The 19,230-nt window shown below is 34.7% G+C and overlaps 2 protein-coding genes across 2 annotated transcripts in view; one reads left to right on the top strand and one right to left on the bottom strand.

The window, feature by feature from the left end:
* The window catches only part of LOC131800400 (protein prickle), a 328,219-nt gene that overhangs the window by 10,837 nt on the left and 298,152 nt on the right, over positions 1–19,230 (top strand). The window lies entirely within an intron of this gene.
* Positions 7,114–17,404, bottom strand: SPN9 (antichymotrypsin-2-like; the record flags this gene model as incomplete). The annotated part of the gene is given in 4 exon segments (NM_001309043.1): positions 7,114–7,235; positions 7,303–7,444; positions 16,254–17,284; positions 17,359–17,404. Coding segments are annotated over 4 exon segments (1,341 nt in total), but the record flags the coding sequence as incomplete, so codon positions are not given.

Genomic DNA, 19,230 nt, shown 5'->3' with positions numbered 1-19,230 from the left:
AGTGCCTAATGAGTGCTACAGCCTCTGACCGAAATTTGCCTATGCACGTCCTCGTCTTCAGGTACGACCCATATAACGGTATCTCCCTGTAATCGATATTTTTATGATTTTTGAATTTCTTAGTGGGTACTACAGCATATGACAGAAAATTGCATATGCAGGTCCCGGTCTTCGTATAGTCCCCATAACGGTTCCTCTATATATTTTGTATCTTTATGAGTTTAGCCGAAAATTGTCTGTGCAGGTCTACGTCTTCGTAAAGCCCCCATATAACAGTACCTCCCGATATTCGGTATTTTGTTCATTTTAGCGAAATTTTTCTCTGGAATTGTTTCAAATTTGGTACTTGAAGTTTGTAATGGATACTACAGACTATGACAGAAAATTGTCTGTGCAGGTCCACGTTGTGGTACAGCTACTGTACCTACATTATTAACCGACTTTTTGTTTCAAGTTTATGTAAGTTATAATTTTCAAAATCGGAGGGATAGAATCCGAATGTCGTAAAACGGAATTCGTCCAATGAGTGAGTTGTTCTAGAACCTTTATTCCTATGATGTAAATTTTGGCTGTAACAAATGATATGTATCCATATTACTGAGGATCGCACTAGATGACTATAAGTTTGCCTATAATCGCATATTTTCTGCAAGTTTCACGGGATTGAAAATAGGATATTTTAGTCAAAATTGTGACCAAAAATAATTGTACCGCAAGATTTCGGAAACTTGAACGGTTTTAACCACATTTTCAAATTTTGAAAATTTCAAAACATTTTCATTTGTCCATGGAATTGGCTATAAAAAGTACCGAAATTGGTTCATGTTTTAGAGTAGACCCCATTCAATGGGTCTAAACGATTTGATGTATATTGAAAGTTTTGGCAACCCATTTAACGAAAATAGTTTTTATTTGGTATTGAGGTTTCCCATTGGGTATATCCACTCGATATTGAAGGTGCTGAATCCATTTGGCTATGGAATTGTTTGTGGTTTGCCACATAGGTTACGGGTACATCAAATCTGTACAAAAGGATCTCAAAGTGTAATTCAACCCCGTACAAAATGTTTTAATAGGTTTTCATTTTCGTAAAGTTCTTTATAACGGTTCCGCCCAATACCGGACGGAGATACCTAAGAATACTTACTTCTGGCATAAGTTGCTCACTGGCTTTTGCCAGTGAGGCTGAATATGGAATTTGAATATTTTGTGTCCAAAATGTTTATTACGTTGTCTGAACTAGAATAAATAAAACACAAATATTAAAAAAAAACGTGAAAAATTTTAATGTGGTAAAGTATATATTGTGTAGATGGCCCCCGCGGCTTTGTTGGCATACACACGATCTTTTTATGAAATTTTCAATCACCGTTTTGCATAAATGAGTCATCGTCGGCTTATTCGCGTAAACCATCGACTTCAGATAAACCCCAAAGAAAAAATATTTAAAGGTGTTAAATCGCACGATCTGAGCGGCCAATTCTGGTATCCAAAAAGCGAAATAACGCGACCGAGAATTGACTGATGAAGCACAAGTCCTTCACATTAATTTCTACCATCCTACCCCAAAAAAGCTGGTTATCAATTCCGATTTCACAATTGAGTTCCATTTGGAATACTCTAGATTTGATCAATTGTTTTGACCAATATGAAATAATTTAAAAGATCTTCATTAGCACTAATTTCTTTGAGTGTATGTCAACGGCACAAGTATGATTTACTCAATTCCATTCGTATGCAAATCTTTGTCATATTAATATACATGCTAGCTTTAAAATAAATTAGAGTAACACCATTGAAGTGTAGCACCATGTTCGAACTAAATATTCCCTACACATCCGATGTAGGTGATTTACTTTAGGTCTACCCTTGTTATTTTCGAACAAAATTCCAAGAAAGTGACTAATTTGTAAATAGATTCAATAAAATTTTTGTAGCGCAAAATAATATTTATGAATGTTGGTGTGTTAATTAGTACTAATTTGTTAAGAAAAAGAAAACAACAACGACAACATAAACTGATAATCGCTCAAAAATGCTTGCCCACTGCGTAGAGAACAGATTTTGTTTTGTAGTAACCGAGACGCCGGCATAATTGAGTGGAATTTTATTTAAATCATTGTTATATGGAATGGTCGAATTAAATTATAAAACTGCATTGACACATTCCTGACCTTTCTTTCGTTTTGATTGCTATTTCTATTTACATCATCTAGGCTATTTTTATTATATTATTATTGAGACAATTACTTGTATCAATAAAGATCTTTTGCAAAAATTGGAAAAAAAATAATAAAATAAAAAAATTGGCGCTAAGCATGACTTGCCCGATATTTGATGTTGAAATATACAGGTCCACTCTTTCTGGTATGTGCTTTCACAAAAGCTCAAAAATTTCGAATCATTTATCTAAATAAAACGAATAGAGTACCTAATAGAGTCGAAATTTGGTGACATTTAAATCAAAGCTATCATCGAAAATATTGACTCACTGACTCTCCTCCTCCCCAAAAAGAGGGATTTTCGAGCAATAATAACTCTCGAAAAATATAAAATGAGTTTCCAATTTTCTTCAAACTTCGCATATCCTAATTAGACGGTACTACATGATCACAACTTTCGTAAAATTCGAAACTATCCCAAGTATCAATTGAGTTCAAATGCTTAAGGTATGTGTCAGTCGGAACACCGAGAGAAAGTTCGTTCCATGGTAAATTTATTAGGAGTTCCAGATTGTACAAATTATGTTACTTCCTCCTTAAGTGTACTAGATGTACTAAAACGTACTAAAAATGGAATCCATTGTATTGGTCAAGGGAATGAAGGTAGAATTCCGAAATTTAGGATTAAGCTCTCCGATGGGATGTAGGACAGATTCACTAAAGGTGTATTTTTTTTTTTTTTTTGTAATCCGGTACCATTTTGTACCATTTGACATTGTGCAAACGGATAGAGCTAAAATGTAGACATTTGGTATAAGAATTATGAAAATGTAAGAAATGTATTGATACTAAATTTGGAACAATTTGTATTTGGGTCACAGATGGAGCTGGAGATTTTAACTGTTGACATCGTTAGTGTGTAGGGTTGAGATAAGAAAAGGTTTTTTCTAAATATGTATAAAAAATTTTCAAAATTACTAAATGGCATAAAATTTGGTGTTTGCGAAAGGGATAAAGCTGGATATCTAAAATTGATGCATGATTGTTAATTTTTACTTTTTTTAGTTTTTAGTGCAATTTGAAATTAGGTATTTGATTTTGTGTAGGATAGAACTAAAAGGTTTTTCGAAATTGTAACAATACGTGTACCAAAATGCTAAAATGGATTTGAGTGAACGGATGAAACTGGAAGTTTTAAAAGTTTATATTAGGACTGGTTTTAGTGTGTATGGTTGAGATTTGAGGGTGGTTTGGGAAATATGTGCAATTAAATTCGTAAAGTACTAAATGGTACCAAATTTGGTTTATGCGGAAGGGATAGAGTTAGAAATCTGCAATTTAGTATTGGTGTCACTTTTTGTGAGGAAGTGTATTCTAAAAAAACGTAGTAAAAAATACTAAATGTTATCAAATTTAGTATATGAGTACGAGATAGAGCGGGAAATCTGAAATTTAATAATGCCCGTGAAGATAAATTTTGAAATATAAATGCAATGTGTTGGTGCGCAAGGGGTTAATTGAAAAATAGTTTTTTTTAATATTAATGATTTTTACCATATTTTTTGGATAAATCAACGTATTTTTAAATTAATTTAAATTAAATTAATTAATTAAATTAGTTTAACAGGAAAATGACACAATTTCCCGACGAGGACGAATAACCAGAGTGGTGTTGGCGGTAGGGAAACTGCATGGAAAATGCTGAATTGCACAAAAACTATGCTAGCTGCGTCATTGAAGCGGGTCTTAAATGAAAAGTCTCGAGGAGTACTTTCTGGCTATATATGCCTTATATTCCCAACTGATTTCGGATAATCGAATTTTTTCGATTTTCTAACCAAAGTGGCGGTTTCGGTAGGGAAACTGCATGGAAAACGCTGAATTGCACAAAAACTATGCTAGCTGCGTCATTGAGGCGGGTCTTAAATGAAAGGTCTCGAGGAGTACTTTCTGGCTATATATGCCTTATATTCCCAACTGATTTCAGCATTTCAGTATTTTAAATGCAGTTTTCCTACCGAAACCGCCACTTTGGTTAGAAAATCGAAAAAATTCGATTATCCGAAATCAGTTGGGAATATAAGGCATATATAGCCAGAAAGTACTCCTCGAGACCTTTCATTTAAGACCCGCCTCAATGACGCAGCTAGCATAGTTTTTGTGCAATTCAGCATTTTCCATGCAGTTTCCCTACCGAAACCGCCACTTTGGTTAGAAAATCGAAAAAATTCGATTATCCGAAATCAGTTGGGAATATAAGGCATATATAGCCAGAAAGTACTCCTCGAGACCTTTCATTTAAGACCCGCCTCAATGACGCAGCTAGCATAGTTTTTGTGCAATTCAGCTTTTTCCATGCAGTTTCCCTACCGCCAACACCACTCTGGTTATTCGTCCTCGTCGGGAAATTGTGTCATTTTCCTGTTAAATTAATTAAATTAATTAATTTAATTTAAATTAATTTAAAAATACGTTGATTTATCCAAAAAAAAAAAAAAAAAAAATGGTGAAAATCATTAATAATAAAAAAAAAAAAAAAAACATTTTTCAATTAACCCCTTGCGCACCAACACATTGCATTTATATTTTAAAATTTATCTTCACGGGCATAATTTAATATTAGGTTAACATTTTATGAAGTGTGTTAGATATATGGAAATAGATTTTTAAGAACATTCGAAAAAGTACGAAAAGTACTTAATAGCATTAATGTTGGTATTTAGGGAAGAATAGAACTGGAAATCAGAAACTTGAATTAGAGGTCTTTAATGTTGTGTAGGATCGATGAACTAAAGATTTCCAACAAAAAGTGTAGCAAAAGTACTAAAATGTTCTAAATTTGGATTTGGACAAGGTAAGAAATTTAGTATGAAATTCAAATTAGGAAGTAGGGTTGATATAAAGTGGTAGTTTTGGAAATGTGGTTTAAATGTAAGAACTGCAACAAAGATAAACGTCATAATTTTTTCCTTTTTTAAATTTTATTGAATGAAAGCAAATAACGTCGGAAATAGCATCAAATTTAAAAATAAGTTTAGATTTGTTCGAATTGGTCACCTATGGCACGAACAATGCCCTTCAAACCGCCAATGAAACCCTCACACGCTGCCCGAATGTTGCTCTGCGGTATTTTGGCCCATTCCCGGCGAAGTGCTTGCTTGAGGTGATCGACTTTTTGGTATTTTTTAGTGCCAACCTTGCTTTCCCAAATACTCCAGACACAATAGTCTAACGGATTGGTATCCGAAGATGAAGCGAGGAACCTCATTTGGTAACCATTCTTGAGTAGCGAGTGCTGAGTCCTGTTGGAATGTCCAAGGCCTGCGGCCAAAATGTTTGCGTGCCCAAGGCTTTAATACACCCTCCAGAATATTTTCACGATAACATTCGGCATTTATTCTGATGCTACCAAAGCTACCAAATCTATCTGAGCTACCAAATCAAAATCGCTTCTTTACTTTTGGAATCATATCTGCTGATATTGCTGTTTTCTTCCGTCCACTTCCTTGACGTTGGGCTACGCTACTGGTATCACGGTAACGAGCGATTGTATGAGACACAAAAAAATTTATTCACATTTTAATGCTGGAGTTCCCTAAAGATAGCCACTTGTGGTTTTCCAGTCAAATATAAAGAAATCACACTATGACGCTTGAAATCCATCTCAAATAATTTTTTTCTGGAAAAAGCTTACCTTAAAGCGTCCGTACTCTTGTAAACATGATAATGAGCTGTCACAGAAATAATTTTAACAGCTGTCGGACGAGTGGCTCAGAAATGACAGCAGTCTGAATATGATTGCAGTTTTTTCATCTCACCCTGTATCTACGAAAAGTTCTAAATGGTACTCAATTTAACTTATAGCATGGAAAAAGAAGTGGTATTATGAATTGAAGTATTAAGACAACTGTTAATGCTTTTAGATTAGCAGTCGAATTTTAAAATTCCCAAACGTGTACGTTGTCAGAGTGTCTGTGTAACTGTATGGATAAAATGGTTAATTTTGAAACCCTTAATATAATTTATACGAAAATTAAATGAGTTAGAAATAAATTCATTATGTAATATATTTGAACGGAAGTACTGATAGTAAATATTTGCATGTTTCGAAACAAAGTAGAATGGTGAGCCAAACGGGGATAATTTTAATGTTGCATAAAATTATATTTTCGATGCAATTTCTTGGATTTAAGTTCTGTTATACTACCGTATTTTTAATCATTTTTGTCTGTAACACACATATACAAAACTAAAGCGAGCCAAAAAACAAAATTCTGTATGTTATACATGGTTCGAAGGCATCATCTTTGACACTTTAACTTAAGTGAAAAATTCAAGCACTTAATTTACAAACTGCATGGCAAGATTGCGTTTCCATAATATTAGGTTTCTCTAGATTTCCGATATGCTAAGTTGTTGCAAATAATAAACGTTTGTTTCGTTTTTTTTGTGCTTCAAAGTTTATAGTAAAATATTTATGTTATTGTGCAACACTTACTGGCAAAAATGCAGTACCGGCATTTCACGTTGCTATGTGGGTGGAACATATTTTAAATTTGAGAAGTGGAGATGTTTTGGTCTTGAGAAAAAATACAAAAGACAAGTTGAACAATAAACTTTTAATACTAATGAGACTCATGACGCCGTAAAGTGTCCATGAATGTGAAAATGACATGTGCTTGGAAGGAAATGAAAATATTAGGAACACAGAGCAAAATTTTAGTAAAATAGATAGAGGTACTACATGAAGATTTCCAGTATTCTCAGCATGAAAATTTTTAGATTAGAGAGCAGATATAAAAATCAATTTTAATGTAGGCATTTAGTAAGAAAATTATTACTTGCCAATTAATTTGGGCTGAATTCAATTGAACAAAACTTATTTTTATAAATCTTGTAATTTTTGAAATTGTATTTATTTCCTTCAAAAATATATATTTCACCTTATTTAAAAATCGACAACATGTCCCATAAAGTATACAGCTCTCGAGTTTCGTATAACAAATATAAAGGGATGATCAACCGTAAAACGCACTAAGCCCACTGGAATTGACAGGGGAACTATTTTTGCAACTGTAAAATAATATAATTGAGGTTAGTGTTTATATTATTGATTTTTATTTATATATGTAACACTTACAAGTGGTTGCTGCTGCCTCTGTGCCAGCTTCGTTGACATTTATCACAGTCTTGTGCCTCATTTGATCTACAACCAAGGGTTCCGATGGATGTTTGAATATATTGATCCGAGAATCACGGTTGAATAGAGAACGCAACCCCAACTATGAATGTAAAGAAATTGAGAGAAAATTATTACTTTTTTTAAAATTATAAATTTTTGAATAATAATAATTAATAATAATAATTAACAAATATACAAGACCTTGATAGTCACTGGAACGAAACAACAATATTTGCCAGACAAAAACACCTGAATTGTGAAAAGCAAGGTGACCACGATTTAATTCAAATATCCTCGCCGATTTTCTTGCCTGCCCATAATTTGCATCAAAAGATGCGGGATACCCATTCTATATTTTCAGATCTTAAGAACTTCAAACCCAATTTTTAACCGATTTTGCTGTATTTTTACTATTTCGATTTTCATTAAAAAAGTCGACCTATGCATTTTTATATCCTACGTCACACTGTGGTACAGGACATTATGTCTTTGTGCATTTGGACTCATTGTTCCTTTTGACTATCTTCATAACATCATATTCTGAGTCGATTTATGCATGTGCGTCGGTCGTTCTATCTGTTCGCCCGTCTGTCCATGTATTTTTGTAAACAAAGTAAATGTCGCATTTATTATCTGATTGGTATAAAGTTTTTAACAAATCATTTGTTTGGCCCAAGGACGAAATAGAAATAGATTTGGATATAGCTTCCATACATAACATCGATCGATTTCAAAAGTATTGTGCACCAACTATCATCTCAGAAGTAAGTACTTCAAATTTAGAGAACATCGGCTCTTATATAGCTATAGCTTCCACACATATGTTTCTTCCGATTTGTGATTTATATCCCTCCCATTCTTAATATGCACTCCTCAACAATAATATTTTGAACTAGATTTGAGATACATCCCAGAACTACCTCATATTTGAATACAGCTCCCACATATATATTTATCCGATTTCAGGTTTATTGTACACCAAATATCCAAATGGATTGGATTTTTGCACATACGACCAAATTCAGCCTTTACTTTGAAGTTCGTGAAAATCGATTCAGATATAGGTATAGCTTCCATATATATGTTTCATTCGATTTGGTGTTTAAGTCCCTCACCTTCGTAATATGGACACCACAACTATGATATTTTGTACCAAATATGAGATAGAGCTCAGAAATACCTCTTCAAAATTTTTTTGATATTGGTTCAGATCTTATCAGCCCAAACTGGAGAGGTTTTTGCACATTGAATTGAATTTATCCCGGAAATAATTCGAGATTTGGTGAAATTCTGACGAATATTTTAATATTATCCACCTGAAAACTCCCGATTTCGGTATTTTGATGATTTTTGCCACAGAACATTGAAAATGTAGGTGCACATATTACGATATCCACCGATACTCGGTTAAATTCTAGTCACATATACACCCTAAATTGTTTCTAATTTGATATTTAAGAAGATTTGTTAGATGACAAACCTTGAAGTTTAAAATTTAAACCTTGAAGTTTTAAATTGAAGTTCCCGTTTTGGTGTGGCCCCCATATAACGGCCTTTGCGGTTTTTTGAAAAGATCAACAGCATTTGGTATTTGTAGTTTAAAATTGAACACGTTTGAATTCAGATACTGTTATATAAAAATGTTTTCTTTACCCAAAGGTGGAGGGTATTAAAAAATTGGTCCGGCCGAAGTTAATTCTTCACGAATTCTGTATAGGAACGTTATTTGGTACGAGGGGTATAAAAGCCTCAAATCAAATTTGGTGGAAATGGATTCAAAGTTGGATATACCTCCTATATAATTCATTCTGATTTCAAAATAATAATTGCTCTAAAGCCGTAATACGCATTCAAAAAAGGTTAATACTTGCTACGATCCACTTCACATTAATTCCCAATATAAAAATTTATTTATAAGGGGTAGCTCTGCTAAACATGCATAGTGGTGTAGGGTATCATAAAGCCGGCTCTCCCGACTTTTGACCTTTCTTTACTGGTTTAAATATTGTTGCATATTCCGACTTTATGATACCCTACACCACTTTGCTAATTTAGCAGAGCTGCGCATAACAATTAAAAGTTTTTATGGGAGAATTCCATCATACACGCTATGATTATAATTATAATTTAAAGTTCAAAGGGCTAAATATGCCGAAGTATTTGTACCTTTTGAATTCGGACTTGTATTACCCATTGCACAATATTACCCAGTGCACAATTAATTTGAAATCGGATAAAGATAAATATGGGAGCTATATCCAAATCGGAACCGATCTCGATAAAATTTGGCAAAGATATTTCTGAGCTGTATTTGATATTTTTCCTTGAATATCGTTGTTACGGAGTGCATATTACGGCTGTGGGTAACAAATATGACAAATCGGATGAACAGTATATATGGGAGCTATACCCAAATCTAAACCGATCTCAATAAAATTTAGCAAATGTATTTCTGAGCTATATTTGATATATTTCCCCAAATATTGTTGTTACAGAGTGCATATTACGTCTGCGGAGGACAAAAATAACAAATCGGATGAACAATATATATGGGAGCTATAGCTATATCTGAACCGATTTCGATCAAATTTGGCATACTTATTTTCAGGTCAAATCTGATCGTACGTGCAAAAATCCATACTATTCGGACTGATATTACACGTTTGGTGCACAATAAAAAACAAATCGGACGAAGATATATATGGGAGCTATATATAAATTTTGACCGATTATATTTTCAATAGGGTTCGTCCTTGGGCCATACAAATGATTTGTGCAAAATTTTATCTGGATAGGGCAATAAATGCGAACTGTACTTTGTTTACAAAAATACATGGACAGACGGACGGACGGATATGCATAAATCGACTCAGAATGTGATTCTATGCAGATCATCAAAAGGAACTATGGGTCTATCTCGTTTCCTTTCGCCTGTTACAAACAAATGCACAAAGACATAATACTCTGACCACCTTGTGGTGTAGGGTATAAAAAAAACATGCAGCATTATTCCAACCTACCCATTAACAACGATCCATATGTAAGCTTTCATGTTTCAAGCTTCATATTTTCGATAATAGTATAATTATAATAGTGATATAAATACTAAACAAGTAATCAAAGGCTATACCCTACAACATATAATATATTGGAAAACCTCCTTAGGTCCAAACACATTTTAGTTGATTATTTGAAATAATGCTATACTGTCCTGCTCATATGTTGCCTTTGGTTTTTAACCGTGCTGGTAGGTATCCAAAACAATTTCACACAAAAGCTGTGGTCCATTTTTCCCGGTAACTATAATTCACGGATCGTCCAAAATGCTACACTTCTGCTCTGTCCTAACCATAATTATGAACTGTAGAGCCTCTTCAAGATCAGGAAAGTTTTAATTTTTGGTCCATTCGATTCCTTAAATATATACCTTGAAAAACAATAGGCTTCAATTCTGACCCATTTTCTATCCACATGCTAAATTTCTTGAGAAACGGATGATAATGTTGATTTAAATATAATAATCCAAAAACATAGTGTTATAAGGTGAAAACATATTAAAATTACAATTCGATAAAAAATATGACAAAAATCTAAAAAGAAAATTACTTTTTTATTTACATATTTTCACGCAATTTTCTTATGTTTTATCCTTTTCTGGCAAAGACATTCCGAACTTGTGAGAATTATCAGAATCCGTACAGCCGTTCTTGAGTTATAAGCAGTCTAACCAAAATCCCCTTAATTACGTATGAGATTGTAGATATTTTGCTATATATGCGATATCTTGGATATGAGCATCAATGTAACGGTCAGAAGGGACATTTTTATGCATTTGTGATTTCGGCAAAATTACAAATATCCGCGGCTACGAGGAAATTTTCTTATGTTTTACATAAAAATTATAAAAGTTAAAAAGTTATTTTACCAGCCAGATATTGTCCGATGATCAAACAAAATGGTAAGATTCTGAACAGCCGAAACTCTAGCCCCATGCTACATACCGCTTCGATTGGTCTATAATTGCGACCTGTAGGGCAGCTGCAAAATCAGGCATTTTTTTCTGTTTTTTGTCCATTTCAACCATTCAACATAAATGTTATGATATCATCTCCAAAAACAATATTCTGACCCGAACCCCACCTCCATGCTAAATTTCGTGAGGATCGGACCATAATTGCGACCTGTAGAGTGATTACAAATTAACATAGGCAGACGGCCGGACGGACATGCATAACTAGATCGACTCAGCTCGGCGAGATAGGCAGATCCATATATACTTTCCTATGTGGGTAACCAATATTTCGACGCGTTACATAATTTTTGGCTCAATCAAACATATAATAATCCCAACACATCGTGTTGTAGGATATAATTACAGAATTCTATAATGGCACGGAAATTAGTATTTTTTTGTACACTTCGTGCTCTTAAAATACATATTACTGAAAGTTCCATCTTTTCTCGTTACGATACGCCAGTGCTCATGTGTATATAAAATTTCAAGATGCTGCTTTACCCAGCTATTTTAGATACTCTTAGTACGCTTTCACACAAACCTGGTCTGATGCCTTCATAAGTTAGAAAATTTAATTCTAAAACAATGCAACAAAACTATCAAGAATCCACATGCGAGGTGAACATTTATATGTAATCATACAAATGTATATATAACAGCCTTAGTATCTGCAATGAACTACACAATTTCATGTCAATCCCTCTCAATCAATTAAAGCCTTTGTTCTGGTTTTCCAAATATAATCTATTTCAAGTTCAACTTGAAAATGTACAAACATCCTTTTTTTACACAATACTATCAAGAAATATAATGATAATATTCTTATGAAAGCCCCTATGGGATTTCCACTATTATTTATTGTATAAAACAAGAACAATATGACCTTAATAGCGTTTTATCGCCATTTCGAATAGACGCCATGACGCCATAATACTTACTGAGCTGAATCAGTCAAAAAAAGCTTTAAACTAGTCTATGTGGAGAGATCATAGTATAAAACGTTAATATAAATCAATTTGTGGGATCATAACATGGTATTTCAAGCGGAGATCCGTGCAATGACTTGCCGCTAACTAAAGATCGACAATTTTAAACTTTCTTATAGACAGTAAATTTTTATACCCTACAACACTATGTGTTGGGGGTATTATAAGTTTGATTGGGCCAAAAATAATGTTACACCTCGAAATATTTGTTTCCCACATAGGAAAGTATATATGGATCTTCCTAGCTAGCCGAGCTGAGTCGATCTAGCTAGGTATGTCCGTTCGTCCGTCTGTCCGTCTGTCCATGTTAATTTGTAATCTCTCTACAGGTCGCAATTATGGCCCGATCCTTACGAAATTTTGCACGAAAGTGGGGTTAGGGTCAGAATAGAAGCCTGTTTCTTTTGGAGATGATCGCCAAATGTTTAGGGGTTGAAATGGACCAAATACTGAAAAAATGTCGGATTTTGCAGTAGCTATACAGGTCGCAATTATAGACCAATCGACACATGTAGCAAGAGTTTAGGGCGGGGAAGAAGCCTACCAATTTGGGTGGTCATCGGATATTTAGCGGGTAAAATAGACCATATTTTTTTGTGTTGAAAAAATTCAAATTTTTTCATTAAACCGCGAATATTTTAAATCCCGGCGAAATCACATAGCCATGACAAGGTTACTTCTGATCTTTACATTGATGTTAACATCCATCAAATCGGATATATAGCAAAATATATATGTCTATCAAACGGCTGAACTGATTTCGACAGTTCTCATTAATTCAAAATGGCTCTTGGCAGGAAAGAAAAAACGTCTAAAAAAATTGCATAAAAATATCTCTCTAATGATGAAAATATTGATTTTGTAATATTTTCTCATATTTTTTCAATTTTGTCATATTTTTGGCATATTTTCATTTTGAATTAAACATTTGGTAATATTTCTACAGCTAACAAAACTAAGTAGTTAGGATATCAGGATATCATATACCGATCGCATTTATGGCCCGATCCTTATGAAATTTTGCATGGGGATAAGATGAGGGTCAGAATAGAAGCCTACTCTTTTTGGAGATAATCGCCATATATTTAGGGGTTGAAATGGACAAAAAAAAAACTGCAAAATTGTAAGCAAGTCGTAATTATCGCCCGAACCTCACGCCCATTTGAATGGAGGTTATCGGACATTGCAAAAGCCAAATAGTTTTGGATGGCCATCCAAAAATATTCAATGTGTGAAATAGTTTGCCAACTTTTGTAGACAAAATACGAAAATGTCCATTCCAGTGACTTTTTGGAGAATTCACAAATACAGGAAAGACGCACTTCTGCCTATTTCGTTAAGGCTGATTTCGTCGAAGAATTTAGTCAAATGTCTGTATCTCATATAGATGCGTTTTAGTCAAAAACCAATAATAAATGTTAATCTTTTGCCACTTCTGAGAGATCATAGGTCTTTGGGAAATATTGGTTCCAGATCTACGAAGACCATTTGCGTGCAATATCTACCTATAAATTGGAAATGAGCAAATTAGATTAAGTTACTATTATTAGAGAACGAAACCTGATGGTTTTCTTTTATTATTTGTCACAATATCTTGTGGAATTCTTTCGAGTATCTCGCCTATATAAACTGTATCACTTATTAAAGTGTTGTAGGGTATTCGACGGTCGGCCCCGCTCGACTGTAGCCTTTGCTTACTTGTTCATTATGGCTGTAATATCAAAAAAGACCAGATTGAATTGTGTTAAACGATTAACAACTTCTTTTAAACGACACAGGAGCCTTTATTTGGATACCAGGCCAGCAGGACCAGATAATGATGTACCAATGTTTTTAATCTGTAGATCGACTGCAAAGTCAGGAAAACTTAAATTTACGAACTCCTAACATCTTCAAAAACAATAGGCTTCAATTCTGATCCTAACCCTAGCCCCATACACAATTTCGTGAGGATCGGACTTTGATGGCGACTTGTATATAATACTCTGAACACATATTCGGTTCAGTTCAGAAATGTTCACATTCTTTAACATAGGAATTATGGTCTGTTTGACCAGCTGAATAGTGTATGATGATCAAACAAGGCCCAGCCCTAGGCTCTAACCCAATGCTAAATTCCGTGTCGATTGGTCTATAATTGCGAACTGTGGGGCAGCTGCAAAATAAGGGCATTTTTCTGTTTTTGGTCCATTTCAACCCCTTAATATTTTGCAGTCATCTTCGAAAAAAAGGCTTCTATTCTGACTTTACCCTCGGCTCTATACAAACTTTCGTGCGGATTGGGCCATAATTGCCACCTGTCGACCTAAACAATAAAAATTTCCCGTAAGTAAACTTGGCTCAGCACTAAAGCAAAACTGGCAACGCAACTCTTCGAAATGAAGAAGTAGGAGAAGATAGAAAGTGCGAAAACAATAAGTTTGGTAAGGCCAAACTTGGAACACCCTCCACTATTTGGAATGAATTTGTAAATTTTCAATAAAATGCCTTTGAAAAATACCGCTAAAGTCATAAAAAAACTAATATAGGGAGTTACTGCTATATTGTGGCCTATAAGTCAGTACGATATTCAAATACGAAATTTTTAACAATTTCGGTGAATAATGTTATATGGAACCTATATGAAGGTGTGGATCTGCATGGGAAATTTTCGATCATAGGCTGTAGCACCCATTACGAAACTTCAATATAAATATTTGTTTATAATTCCGGTGGATAATGTCGCTAAAATCATCAAAATACCGAATTTAGGAAAGTACCGTGACATGAGAGCTATACCTCTATACCTCTATTAGCAATTGTCTGTTATAGAATATAGGAACCTTTTGGAAATTCAAATTTCAAATTTGGAGGAACTGTTATATGGGACTATAGGAAAACCCAGACCTATACTGATATCTCTGGGCAAAGATAATTCTTTCGCAATGGGAACATATACTGCCACTTTATAGCAAATTCGGATTAAAATTGTGATTAAAACTCCCAAAAAACATTAAATCTGTCGATACATCCCATTTTTAATACCAAAAGTCCTGCAAATTTATCACACGCCGGAGTAAAATGTTATCCACCTACTTCACATCGTTCGGAAGCTAGAGTGATTTCAGTGACGGACAGACAGACACGTTGTGGGGTCAAAAATATACATTTAGAGGTGTTATAAGTCACAACCTCCACTTACTATGGTGGAGGGTATAAAAATAAGAACAGCTTTTAATGCGGCCAATTCAAACTTCATATACCTTTTACCTTAGGAATAAAAATTGAATCCAAGTTCGTAAGACTTATGACTTAAAAATATCTAAAATCGGAATACTTTCGGAATATGGGTTTATTTTAGTTACGAAACCCAAATACGAAATTGTAACGTATTCTGTTGAGAAATTTTAATCAGATTTTTTTAAGTGCCAATAATTAGGCGGTGTAGTTTAGGGATTGCAAACCATGACCTATATTGGACTTTTTTCGAGAAAATGAGCTTTACTCCTCAAGATTTTTAAATATCAAGTTAAATACACTTCTTCCAGACAATTTCCGCAGGACCTTAAAAGTATAAAACATATATGGGCATATATGATTTATGTCAAAGTCTGTTATTGCGAAGAGTTAATATTCCTCGAGAAAATGTCAAATTACAGCTAATTTGGATGAAAAAATACAATTATATAGATCTACACTAATCATGCTGCTGCTGGGATTAAAGACCACCTAAGAACCAATATCACCAAATTACAGCTAATTAAGTTACCAGTTAATAGGGAATCGCTACTCAAGGTTCCTTTCCCCCGGAATTCTTCCCTGACATGGGGTATCCGCCCAAATTTTGTCCTTAAAGGCTTATTTTAGAATTCTCTTCCACCCTCTAAGCGTAGCACATTCATTTACTCTGCATAAAACGCATTACTCACCTGTTGTAATGTTGGTATCATGTCCGCCTCAAATTCAATTTTAAATTTCGGTATTTTTGCAATAACTTCACGCGTTTCCAATCGATATGAGATCAGTTTCAAACTAATTTCTGATAGACGTCTTTCAACTTCTGCCAAACCATCGATATCCTTGGGCAATATTATCATCATTGTGAAGTCATCGAGTTTATAGGGTATTTCTAACACCGTCGCTCCCAGCTGTTCAAAACTACCATAACGGAAAAGGTCTTCAGTGTACATGGTCTCCACTTGAATCTCTTTTCGAGGATTTAAAAAGAATGGTCGCATCGTCGTATCGTACAGGGCAAATTTGTTCTCCCATTCACTTTTGAAATAAACCGAATTGACCAACAATGCCATGGTGTTGGACTTCAAAGAATCGGCGTTGACAATATTCTCGATAAGATGTCGTGTTTTATCCGATACCCAGGAATTAATTTTATCAGCGGCCTTAGAAGGCAATAGAAAATCCACGGATTCTAGATCGGTGGCATACAAACGTTGAGCAGAATCGAGCACATTTCTCTTCAGGAAACCGTAACGCTCGTCAAAGTAGAGTTTATTTCCAAAGATGATTGTATTATTGGCATCGGTGTTCTCTGTTGGCAGTTGGGTTAACATCTGATATGTTTTGGCCACTAGAGTTTGATTCTCTGGCAAATCCAATAGCCGTGAGAGTTCATCGTGTAGTTTCCCCTCGGAAACGGTGGAAAGGTATGTCAGCAATGTCTGAACCGACAATGGGGAAATACACAGATTTTGATCCTTTGTTGCCCTCGACATCAGCTGATATAGTTTGACATTAAAACTGTCCGAGGGTATTTTAATATTCTGTGTTTCACTGGGGAAATAGATTCGTGTCGGTGCCGGGGTTGTCTTGATCTTTTCAACGTATTTTGTTTCTGCTGTCTCTCTGTCATCAAATTGTTTCTGACCACTGAGGAGTGCAATACATTCCGGGGAAGTACATTGAGCGGCAACCAAGTGCAGGCTTGTCGTGGCAATTAGAACTGAAATTAGTCAATACAAAATTGTACACAATTTATAAATATTCTTTTGGTAAATGCTTTTATTTTTATCTTACAAAATTTCCATGCTTTATTAACGCCGGAGCTGCATTCTTTTTTCATTGTAATTTTGTTGTTTTATTTTTTGTTTTGATTTTCTTGATTTGCGTTACGTTTAAAAACCTGATTGCTGCCTTACTCTCCGCCGTATACTGACTGAAATTTCATTGAATATTCTGATTTTATAACGTCATGGCTTTGCAAATATTCTCGTTATCATCTGAGTTCTCTTGGGGTTTTTTGCTGTGTTTAAATAAGAGTAAGAGATCTGTGCCACAGCTACTGAGCGTTGTGTTAATCTCGGTGTGGTCAATGAATTATTCTCTTTCTGGAATAAAGTACTTTGGCATGAGGGAACCTAAGCTTGTGGGTTTTTTTTGCCGGGGGAGTTCGATGTATTTCGTAGGAAATTGTGGCAAATAATTTACATACACATGAATGCATGTTGGTATTTCGGAATATGAGTTTCGTTGGGATAATTTCTAGGCTTTGATAGCTAACATTTTTTACCCTCCACCATACATAGTATGGAGAATATATTAAGTTCGCCATTCCGCTTTTAACTCATCGAAATAATCATTTTTGGCCCAACACAGTATATATATTCTTGATCAGCGTAAAATTCTAAGACGATTTAGCCCAGTCAGTCCGTCCGTTTGTCCGTCTGTTGTAATCACGCTTCAGTCAAAACGAGTTAGGATAGGAAGCTAAAATCTTGCACAGATCTGTTTCGGTTCATGATATCGTATAGCCCCATATAACGGTACCACCGATGTTCGGTATTTTAATGATTTTAGCCACATTTTGCAATGGAATTGTCTGAAAATTCGCACAAGGAGTTTCTTGTGAGTACTTTACCTCCAGAAATATATTTGTCTTTATAGGTCCACAATATCGTATATCCCCCTTATATCGGCACCTTTCTATATTCGGTATTTTTAAGATTTTAACAGAATTTTTAATGGATATTATTGTTTTGAAAATTTCCTAATTCGTTCCAAATGATGGAGGGTATTCATAGTTCCGCCCGGCCGATCTTACCGCTGTACATTTATATGGTTGCCTTTATAGGCAATTCTCTTCCAGTAAAGTACTCGGAACTCAAAGGACAATGGAACTCCTTGTGTTTATTTTCAGAAAATTTTATTGAAATTTGGCTAAAATCATCTAAATGCCGAAGATCGCGCGGGTACCGTTATATGTGGGCTATACAATATCGTGGACCTATATAGGTAATTCTCTGTCAGGAGGTAAAGTGCTAATAAAGGACTCCTTGTGCAGAATTTCAGATAATTCCATTTAAAAATGTGTCAAATTACGAAATTTAGGGGTACCGTTATATGGGGCTATACGATATCATAGACCGATATAGTTAATCTTCGAACTTGACTTGCCTGCAGACAAAAGACAGATCTGTGCAAAATTTTAGCTTCATATCTTAATTTGTTTTGACTGTTATAGCGTGATTACAACAGACGGACAGACGGACAGGACTAAATCGCCTTAGAATTTTACGCTGATTAAGAATATATACAGGGTGAGTCAAAAACAAGACTGCAACAAAGTCAAATGCCATAATTTTTACAGATTTTTTAAATTTTATTGAATGAAAGCAAAAAATGTCGGGAATAGCATCAAATTTTAGAATAGGTTTAGATTTGTTCGAATTGGTCACTTTTGGCACGAATTATGGCCTTCGAACGGCCAATGAAACCATCACACGCTGCTCGAATGTTGCCCTGCGATATTTTGGCCCATTCCCGGCGAAGCGCTTGCTTAAGATGATCGATACTTTGGTATTCTTTAGTGCCATCCTTGCGTGTGAAATACTCCCAAGAAAATAGTCCAACGGACTTGTATCCGGAGATTTTGGTGGCCATTGTGCGTCT

The sequence above is a fragment of the Musca domestica genome, unplaced genomic scaffold (genome assembly GCF_030504385.1).
Source record: "Musca domestica strain aabys unplaced genomic scaffold, Musca_domestica.polishedcontigs.V.1.1 10, whole genome shotgun sequence".
Classification (NCBI taxonomy): domain Eukaryota; kingdom Metazoa; phylum Arthropoda; class Insecta; order Diptera; family Muscidae; genus Musca; species Musca domestica.
This window is presented reverse-complemented; position numbering and strand designations above follow the sequence as displayed.